The sequence below is a fragment of the Mobula hypostoma genome, chromosome 28, assembly GCF_963921235.1.
Source record: "Mobula hypostoma chromosome 28, sMobHyp1.1, whole genome shotgun sequence".
In the NCBI taxonomy this organism is placed as follows: Eukaryota; Metazoa; Chordata; class Chondrichthyes; order Myliobatiformes; family Myliobatidae; genus Mobula; species Mobula hypostoma.
The window spans coordinates 24,089,622-24,100,215 of NC_086124.1; the positions used below are offsets into that span (position 1 = coordinate 24,089,622).

Sequence of the window (10,594 nt, forward strand, 5' to 3'; positions counted from 1 at the left end):
AAAATGGAAAAGTTTATGAAGAGATTCTCTTCTTTAAAAAGTTAAAAACAAATATCAATTGAGAATCAATCTATGAAGAGCTCAAAATGTATTTGAGGATGAAAGTATCCTGATTAGGAACATGATTTCTTGTGCAACAGGCGGAACACCATAAATGATGGGATGCCATGCTGGGTCAGTGGCATTTATGTAAAAAAAAATCCATGTCTGTTTACAATCCATTGTCTAAAGTAATGGTCGCAAGCCAGTCGATCACGATCGACCGGTCGATCTTTGAGACTTTCCCAGTAGATCCCAAAAAAAAAGAAAAATAAATACACAAATACTGTTGTAATGTGAGCATTATAAAAATAAGTAATACTAATTAGGATAATGGTAATATAGCAAATGCTCCCACTACGGAAAGCTGTTTGTAAAGAGAGGTTGTTTCTGGGGTTGCGGGGTTTTACTTCCGTTCTTTCTGCCCGGTGTGCATCTCCGTTCGGTGTCTGAGTGGCGGCAAAGGGTTGCAACGATTTGTTGACTTGCTGCCTGAAATAAAGACTTTTCTGTCGACAAGAAACGAGGAGCATGAGGAACTGTCAGATGATGCATGGCTACTGGATTTAGGGTTTCTGACAGACCTAATGGCTAAATTAAACGCATTTAACAACGTTAAGACCAACACCTGCCCCACATGATAAGCGCAGTAAATGCGTTTAAGGCCAAGCTCTGTGCTTGGATTTCAAATTTAAAGAACGGGAGGCTGACACACTTTCCCAACTTGGAGAAAATGTTACAGGCCATCAAGGAAAAAAATGCTTTTCGCCCTGAGCAGTACTGTGCTTACCTGGACAAACTGGCAATAGAGTTCGGTCGGCGTTTTGGGGAGTTAAACATCATGAAAGATATTGCTGCATTTATTTCAAACCGATTTCTGTCGATCAATATAGAACAGATAGCAGCCAAATTCCAGCAAGTACTTGGTGTGCCAAGTGACATTGAAATGAAAATAATTGATTTGCAAAATGACATTGAGCTTAAAGCAAAATCAAGGGACGGTGACCTTTGGGGGTTTGTCAGCAGGGAGAAGTTTCCTCATCTCACCACATGTGCACTAAAAGTCAGTGCCCACTTTGGGTCAACTTATCTGTGTGAAATTGCATTTTCACAGATGAAAATTATTAAACCTAAGTACAGAAGCCGTCTTACTGACAGACACCTCACAAACTGTCTCAGACTGGCTGTCTGTAGTTATGAGCCAAATTTCAGGGAAATAGCAGAAAGTATTCAGCCCCAGTCATCACACCGAGTGCAACAGTCAATTTTTATTATTTATTTTATGTGTTGAAATAAAATTAAATCATGAAACTTAGAATTAAAGGTATGAAGTATTGTAATGTTCTTAAAGAAAGACAGCTATGGCCTGTTTGATATGCTAGTTACAGTGTTTTCTTGGTTGAAATAATTTGAAAGTTTGACAAAAGCATTTTATGTAATTCAAGTACAATTAGCCCAAATAAAAGACCTCAAGTTGGAAGTAAAATCTGAGCTGTTTTCTCTCTAAACGATTTAGTAGGTACATCTTGCCTTTCACTAAGGCCGAGGTAGGGGATCTTGGGCTTAAAAATGTTGGCCACCACTTGTCTAAATCATCGTCAACATTTTGAGCCAAAAACCTCAACCAGTGACTTTTTTCAAGCATGACTCTTGTAATATCTGCTAGCAACAAAATTAAAGTTCATCCTTTAAATAGCGGAATATTTTGCCAGTTATGCCAAGATAATGATGAAAATTTTAAATGCTTGTTTCTTTACACTGAGGTGCATTGGCTGTCAAAGGTCTGTTATTGAAAATACTTCTTTGATCTTTTTTTTTAGATTATGAGGACACGCAGTCCTCTTTTATTGTCATTTAGTAATGCATGCATTAAGAAATGATACAATGTTCCTCCAGTGTGATATCACAGAAAAACAAGACAGATCAAGACTGAAAAACTGACAAAAACCACATAATTATAACGTATAGTTACAACAGTGCAAGTAATACCGCAATTTAATAGAAGAACAGACCATGGGCACGGTAAGAAAAGTCTCAAGATCTCTCGAAAGCCCCAACATCTCATGCAGACGGTAGAAGGAAGAAAACTCTCCCTGCCATGAGCTTCCAGCGCCACAAACTTGCTGATGCAGCACCCTGGAAGCACCCGACGACAGTCCGTCTGAAAACTTCGAGCCTCCAGCCAGCCCTCCGACACCAAGCACCGAGCACCATCTCTGCCGAGCGCTTCGACCCCAGCCCCGACCTCCAGCAACAGGTAAAGCCGAAGATTTGGGGCCTTCCCTCTGGAGATTCTCGATCACACAGTAGCAGCGGCAGCAAACCAGGCATTTCGGAAGTTCTCCAGATGTTTCTCCGTGCTTTTCACGTCCTTCTCCATCACATCAGGATTGTGCACGGCCTCTATTTAACAAATACAATATCATTTCACCAGGGAGGCCGCACGCGCTGCATCGCGCCGCCATCTTCTCCTCCCTTTTGGCCACTCTGGCTGAATTTTTGCTCAAAGTAGACGAGAGCTTGGGGAACAAGACTGAACTTCTACATGGAAATTTGGCATACCTAGCCAATCTATATGGCGAAATGAACATTCTAAATATAAATGAGAATTTCAATTTAATCCAGGCAAAAAGTGTAGTGTCCACTTTTATCAGAAAGTTGGAAATATATGAGTAAAACATTAGGAGAAAAATGTTCTCATCGTTTCCCTGCATGGAAAGTATGGCACTCCCTTTCACAGATGATGATTTGCAAAAGTACTGCTTACACCTGCAGTCTCTGAAGAAGGATTTTCCGAGTGAATTTGAACGATCTATAAATTCCGGACTGGGCGTTTAACCCATTTCTTTGCAAGGTGGAAGAATAGCAAGGGAGCTCGCAAGAAGAAATGATCAAAATTCAGTGTGATGAAAATGCAAAAATGCTTTTCAAAACTGTCGGCTTTTGTGATATTTGGTTACACTGTCATAGAAAGTTTCCTGGTCTTTGGAGAAGATCCAAACAGCTCCTTATTGCATTTCCATCCTCCTACCCTGTTGAAAGATGTTTCATTGCAGTGAATCACAAATTCACAAAAACAGAACTGCTTGGTCATTGTTATATGTGGGGACTTAAGGCTTTTGCTGTCACAACTTGAATCAGATATTTCAACTCCTGCTAAAAACCTTCAAGGTCAGGGCTCATATCGATATTGAAGCTGCTGTGCAGTGTATAGGTACAGTGTAAGCGAGGTTTAAAGACAAACAAGAATTTAAAGCAGAATCAGTTCTCTCATGTTAGCATATGGTAGACATGTTTCTGCGCTATGGGGGTGCCGGAAAGTACATTGTGGTAAGTATGAAGGTGCTTTAGGAGGGCATTGGGCTAAAACCTGTTAGAAAACACTGACCTACAGAAACTTCTGTCACCTGCCCTAATTTGATAAACTCTATCCCATCTCGTCCTTTTACAGCATGGGAGTCCCAGTTAATGTGTGTAAAGTTAAAATCACCTTCTATAACAACCTTATGTTTCTTGAAACTGTCTGTGATCTCTCTACAGATTTATTCCTCTAAATCCCTCGGACTGTTGGGTCGTCTGTAATATAGTCCCATGAACATAGTCATACCTTTCTTTTTTCTCAGAGTGCCTCACTAGACGAGTTCCCCAGTCTGTCTCGATTGAGCACTGCTGTGACATTTTCTTTGACAAGTAATGCCAGCCCTCCTGCTTTAAACCATCCTACTCTGTTGCATCTAAAACAGACCCTGGAATATTGAGCTGCCAGTCCTGCCCCTCCTACAACCAGATCTCACCAATGGCTATAATATCATAACTCCAAGTGTTAATCCATGCCCTAAGCTCATCCACCTTTCCTACGCTACCTCTTGCATTGAAATATACACAAGTCACTGTACACCCATGATTGTGTAGCCAAGTTTCCATCAAACTCAATGTATAAGTTTGCTGAATACACCACAATTGTAGGCCATATCTTGGGTAATGATGAGTTTGAGTACAGAGAGGAAATTAAGAACCTGATGGAATGGTGCGAAAACAATAACCTATCCCTCAACGTCAGCAAGACAAAGGAATTGGTTGTTGAATTCGGAAGGAGTAGCGGACCGCACGACCCCATTTACATCAGTGGTGCGCAAGTGGAACAGGTCAAAAGCTTTAAGTTCCTCGGGGTCAATATCACAAATGACCTGACTTGGTCCAACCAAGCAAAGTCCACTGCCAAGAAGGCCCACCAGAGCCTTTACTTCCTGAGAAAACTAAAGAAATTTGGCCTGTCCCCTAAAACCCTCACTAATTTTTATAGATGCACCGTAGAAAGCATTCTTCTAGGGTGCATCACAACCTGGTATGGAAATTGTCCTGTCCAAGACCGGGAGAACCTGCAGAAGATCGTGAACACAGCCCAGCACATCACACAAACTAATCTTCCGTCCTTGGACTCACTTTACACCGCACGCTGTCGGAGCGGTGCTGCCAGGATAATCAAGGACACAACCCACCCAGCCAACACACATTTTGTTCCTCTTCCCTCCAGGAGAAGGCTCAGGAGCTTGAAGGGTCGTACGGCCGGATTTGGGAACAGCTTCTTTCCAACTGTGATAAGACTGCTGAACGGATCCTGACCCGGATCTGGGCCATACCCTCCAAATATCCGGACCTGCCTCTAATATTTTTGCACTACCTTACTTTCCCTTCTCTATTTTCTATTTATGATTTATAATTAAAATTTTAATATTTACTATCGATTTGTACTCCAGGGAGCACGAAGCGCAGAATCAAATATCACTGTGATGATTGTAGGTTCCAGTATCAATTGTTTGGCGACAATAAAGTAAAGTAAAATTAAATTTCAGGACACGCAACCTTTCAAATCCTGACTTAGTCTGAGGTCTTACCAACATCTGTCTCAACAATCTCTCCGCTAACTGTTCTGGCATTGTAGTTCCCATCCCCCTGCAACTCTAGTTTAAACCCCACCCTGAAGCACTAGTAAACCTTCCCACTAGGATATTAGTCCCCTTCCCTTTCAGGGGTAAACCATCTCTTCTGTACAGATCCCACCTTCCCCTCTCTCCCATCTCAGTCACTAAAGCTTGTAACTCCTCCAGAGTTGTCATAGATCTCTTGGTGGCGTCCCTCACTCATCCCCTTCTTGCATTGTCATCCAAAATTCTTATGTGCTTCCTCCTACATCAACTCATTAGCCACATGTTAAGCTGTATAAAATTCCTTTTAATATGACACACCAAATCATCACTGGTGCAGCCAATTAGTCTTAGAAGTCACGTAATTTGTTTTCTGTTTTTGGAGACCTGTGTGCAGTCAGGGTGTTTCAATTGATAGCAGTAAAAATACATCTATATCTGGGAGGTCCAACTGCTCGTGAACCAGTGTCCAGGTAAAAACTACACCATGAAACAAAAGAACTCTCCAAGCAGCTCCGCCAAAAGCACAAGTCAGGAGATGGATACAAGAAAATTTTCAAGTCACTGAATATCCCTTGGAGTGCAGTTGTTGATCATCAAGAAATGGAGAAAATATGGCACAGCTGTAAATCTGCCCAGAACAGGCCGTCCTCAAAAACTGATTGACCATGCAAGAAGGGGACGAGTAAGGGAGGCCACCAAGAGATCTACAACAACTCTGGACGAGTTACAAGCTTTAGTGGCTGAGATGGGAGAGACTGCGCTTACAACAACTGTTACCGGGTGCTTCACCAGTCATAGCTTTATGGGAGAGTGGCAAAGAGAAATCCACTGTTGAAAAAAACTCACATGAAACCTTGGCTAGAACTTGCCAGAAGGCATGTGGGAGACTCTGAAGTCATCTGGAAGAAGGTTCTATGGTCTGATGAATCCAAAAGTGAGCTTTTTGGCTATCAGACTAAACACTGTGCTTGGCATAAGCCAAACACTGAACATCCTCAAAAACACACCATCCCTCCTGTGAAGCATGCTGTGGGGATGCTTCACTGCAGCAGGCCCTGGAAGGCCTGTGAAGGTAGAGGGTAAAATGAATGCAGCAAAATACAGGGAAATCATGGAGGAAAACCTGATTCATTCTGCAAGAGAAGTACGACCTGGGAGAAAATTTGTTTTCCAGCAAGACAATGACTCCAAGCATAAAGCCAAAGTTACAAAGGAGTGGCTTAAAAACAACAAAGTTAATGTCCTGAAGTGGCCAAGTCAGAGTCCAGCCCTCAATCCAATTGAGAATTTGCGGCTGGGCTTGAAAAGAGTTGTTCACTCACTACTCCCGTGCAATCTGACAGAGCTTGAACAGTTTTGTAAAGGAGAATGGGGAAAATTTGCAGTATCCAGATGTGCAAAGCTGATAGAGACCTATCCACACAGACTCAAGGCTGTAAATGCTGCCAAAGATGCATCTACTAAATACTGACTTGAAGGGGGTAAATACTTATGCAATCAATTATTTTGTGTTTTATGTTTGTGATTAATTTGGATCACTTTGTTGAGATACGTTTTCACTTTGACACGAAAGAGTTATTTTCTGTTGATCGGTATAAAAAAGCCAAATTAAATCCACTGTGTTTTAATAGAAAATGAAACTTCTGCGGGGGTGGGGTACGAATACTCTTTATGGCACTGTATCTATCAATATTATGTATCACAATGTACTGCTGCAAAACAACATTCATGACCTATGTCGGTGATACTAAACCTGATTCTGAAATAATAGTACTGTCACTGGCTTGAATTTATAATAAATGTATGTTTGTTAAAGAAAAAAGGTGGGGACACTGTTCCCGGCACTTGTAGAACTGGCTGCAGTTCAAGGTCAAAATAACTTCCTCTGTTTGACGTGAGCTTGTATTCAATCATCCAGTTAACCATGTACAGTTCAGAGTCAGAACATTCTGGTAAACACTCCCTGCAATGAAAGGGACGAAGGCTTGGTACGGTTGACTTCAATGACAGCCCGGGGGTTGCAGTGGTTCAGGTCTCTGATGAAAGCTTCCAAAAGTGAAACGCTGGCCCCAAATTTACTCGCAGATAAAACAAAGTAGGTGACATCTTTGCTGTTATAACCAAGTCACAGGTCCGTTCTCGAGAACCACGGAGCTGTGCTGGAGTAGATTGTCTAACTGATGTGCATTCCAGATAAACACAAATTAGAAGGATAGTTTAACAGTCAAAGCCATTCTGAGTTGGGAATGAGTTACTTAAGACAAGGTGATTTCTATCTCCAAAGTTGCAGATTGCATCTATCAGTTACAGTTTCAATCTCTTTCCTCTCATGTTAGACATCACAACATCAATGCCTCAACAAGCTCTATAGAACCATACAGCATAGAAACAGGCCCTTCAGCCCAACTGGTCCATGCTGGCCAAGATTCACATCCAAACCAATACTACTTGTCCACATTTGGCACACCTCATTTACCCTGTTTGCACTCCCTGCCTTCCCCTCTTCTCCCTCTCCCCCCACCTTGAAATCTTTCTTATCCATATATCTTTCAAATGCTGCTGTCCTGCCTGCCTCAGTCAATTCCCCTCGTAGTTTGTGGGATTATGATGTTTGTGGCCATGACAGAGACTTGGCTGGCACCAGGGCAGGAATGGATTCTCGATATTCCTGGATTTCAGTGCTTTAAAAGGGATAGAGAGGGGGGAAATAGGGAAGGAGGGGTGGCATTACTGGTCAGGAATACTATTACAGCTACAGAAAGGGTGAGTAATGTAGCAGGATCCTCTTTTGAGTCAGTATGGGTTGAAGTCAGGAACAGGAAGGGAGCAGTTACTCTATTGGGGGTATTCTATAGGCCCCCTGGTAGCAGCAGAGATACAGAGGAGCAGATTGGGAGGCAGATTTTGGAAAGGTGCAAAAATAACAGGGTTGTTATAATGGGTGACTTTAACTTCCTTAATATTGATTGGCACCTGATGGTTTATACGGGGCAGAGTTTGTTAAGTGTGTCCAGGATGGATTCCTATCACAGTATGTTGACAGGTCGACGAGAGGGAATGCCATATTAGATCTAGTATTAGGTAACGAATCGGGTAAGGTCACAGATCTCTCAGTGGGTGAATATCTGGGGGATAGTAACCACCGCTCCCTGGCCTTTAGCATTATCATAGAAAAGGATAAAATCAGAACGGACAGGAAAATTTTTAATTGGGGAAGGGCAAATTATGAGGCTATAAGGCTAGAACTTGCGGGTGTGAATTGGGATGATGTTTTTGCAGGGAAATATACTACGGATATGTATAGGGATGTTTAGGGATCTTTTGCGGGATGTTAGGGATAAATTTGTCCCGGTGAGGAAGATAAAAAATGGTAGGGTGAGGGAACCATGGGTGACAAGTGAGGTGGAAAATTTAGTCAGGTGGAAGAAGGCAGCATACATGAGGTTTAGGAAGCAAGGATCAAATGGGTCTATTGAGGAATATAGGGTAGCAAGAAAGGAGCTTAAGAAGGGGCTGAGAAGAGCAAGAAGGGGGCATGAGAAGGCCTTAGTGAGTAGGGTAAAGGAAAACCCTAAGGCATTCTTCAATTATGTGCAGGACAAAAGGATGACAGGAGTGAAGGTGGGACCGATTAGAGATAAAGGTGGGAAGATGTGCCTGGAGGCTGTGGAAGTGAGTGATGTCCTCAATGAATACTTCTCTTCGGTATTCACCAATGAGAGGGAACTTGATGACAGTGACGACAATATGAGTGAGGTCGATGTTCTGGAGCATGTTGATATTAAGGGAGAGGAAGTGTTGGAGTTTAAAATACATTAGGACAGATAAGTTCCCGGGGCCTGACAGAATATTCCCCAGGCTGCTCCTCGAGACGAGGAAAGAGATTGCTGAGTCTGGCTAGGATCTTTATGTCCTCGTTGTCCATGGGAATGGTACCGGAGGATTGGAGGGAGGCGAATGTTGTCCTCTTGTTCAAAAAAGGTAGTAGAGATAGTCCGGGTAATTATAGACCAGTGAGCCTTACGTCTGTGGTGGGAAAGCTATTGGAAAAGATTCTTAGAGATAGGATCTATGGGCATTTATGGATTAGATTATGAAGACACGCAGTCCTCTTTTATTGTCATTTAGTAATGCATGCATTAAGAAATGAGACAATATTTCCTTCGGTGTGATATCACAAAACACAGGACAGACCAAGACTGAAAAAACTGACAAAACCACATAATTATAACATACAGTTACAACACTGCAACAATACCATAACTGATGAAGAAGTCCATGAGCACAGTAAAAGTTCAAAGTCTCTCAAATGTCCCACATCTCACACAGACGGGAGAAGGAAGAACTCTCCCTGCCATGCCGACCACAGTCCGATTCTGAGTCATCCGAAAACTTCAAGCTCTGATCAGCTCTCCGACACCGAGTACTGAGCGCCATCTCTGTCCGAACGATTCGACCTCAATCTTGGTCGCCAACAGCAGGCAAAGCTGGGGATTTTGAGGCCTACCCTCCGAAAGGTTCCCAACCACGCAGTAACGACAGCAGCGAACGAGTGTTTCAGAAATTTCTCCAGATGTTCCTCTGTGCTTTCACGTCCATTCTCCATCAAATCAGAATTGTCCACGGCCCCCATTTAACGGATATGATATCATTTAGAGTTCTTTGAGGAGGTGACCAGGCATATAGATGAGGGTAGTACTTGGAGTACTGTGTCCAGTTCTGGTCGGCTCACTATAGGAAGGATGTGGAAACATTGGAAAGGGTACAGAGGAGATTTACCAGGATGCTGCCTGGTTTAGAGACTATGGATTATGATCAGAGATTAAGGGAGCTAGGGCTTTTCTCTTTGAAGAGAAGGAGGATGAGAGGAGACATGATAGAAGTATACAAGATATTAAAAGGAATAGATAGAGTGGATAGCCAGTGCCTCTTCCCCAGGGCACCACTGCTCCATACAAGAGGACATGGCTTTAAGGTAAGGGGTGGGAAGTTCAAGGAGGAAATTAGAGGAAGGTTTTTTACTCAGAGAGTGGTTGGTGCGTGGAATGCACTGCCTGAGTCAGTGATGGAGGCAGATACACTAGTGAAGTTTAAGAGACTACTAGACAGGTATATGGAGGAATTTAAGGTGGGGGCTTATATGGGAGGCAGAGTTTGAGGGTCGGCACAACATTGTGGGCCGAAGGGCCTGTACTGTGCTGTACTATTCTATGTTCTATGTTCTATACGGATGTATACACACATAGTTCTCCAACTGGGACAAGCCTCTTCTCATTACAATCATCGGGATGAGGTTCAGGAGGCTGAAGAACCAGCTTCTGCCATCAGATTTCGGAACAGTTCATGAATCCATGAACACTGTTCTCTTTTTTTGCACTAATTTATGATCTATGCACCGTACTGCCGCTGTAAAACTACAAATGATCAGAATCAGGTTTATTTTCACCGGCGTGTATTAGCAGTGGCAATAAATGATTTTAGAGAAAGAAAATTAAACAACCAAGTAAATCAATTACAAAAGTATATGTATATATTGAATAGATTAAAATATATATTTAAAAGAAGTGAGGTAGTTTTCATGTTTTCGATGTCCATTTAGGAATCTTATGGCAGAGGGGAAGAAGCTG

At 42.5% G+C, this 10,594-nt stretch overlaps 2 protein-coding genes across 3 annotated transcripts in view; one reads left to right on the plus strand and one right to left on the minus strand.

The window, feature by feature from the left end:
• Positions 1 to 2,260: 2,260 nt before the first annotated feature.
• Positions 2,261 to 10,594, minus strand: part of LOC134338944 (DLA class II histocompatibility antigen, DR-1 beta chain-like) — a 31,805-nt gene continuing 23,471 nt past the window's right edge. The window contains exon 4 of one of the 2 annotated variants that reach the window (XM_063035164.1): positions 2,261 to 2,442. In XM_063035164.1, the coding sequence (XP_062891234.1) occupies positions 2,339 to 2,442 (104 nt within the window). In that variant the 3' untranslated portion in view covers positions 2,261 to 2,338. Of the gene's footprint in view, positions 2,443 to 9,073; positions 9,699 to 10,594 lie in introns of those variants that run through there. The other variant, XM_063035165.1, reaches the window with a different exon arrangement.
• Positions 6,302 to 10,594, plus strand: part of LOC134338942 (deleted in malignant brain tumors 1 protein-like) — a 164,160-nt gene continuing 159,867 nt past the window's right edge. Inside the window, exon 1 of the mRNA XM_063035155.1 lies at positions 6,302 to 6,448. The gene's annotated coding sequence lies outside the window, so the exon portion shown is untranslated. The remainder of the gene's footprint in view (positions 6,449 to 10,594) is intronic.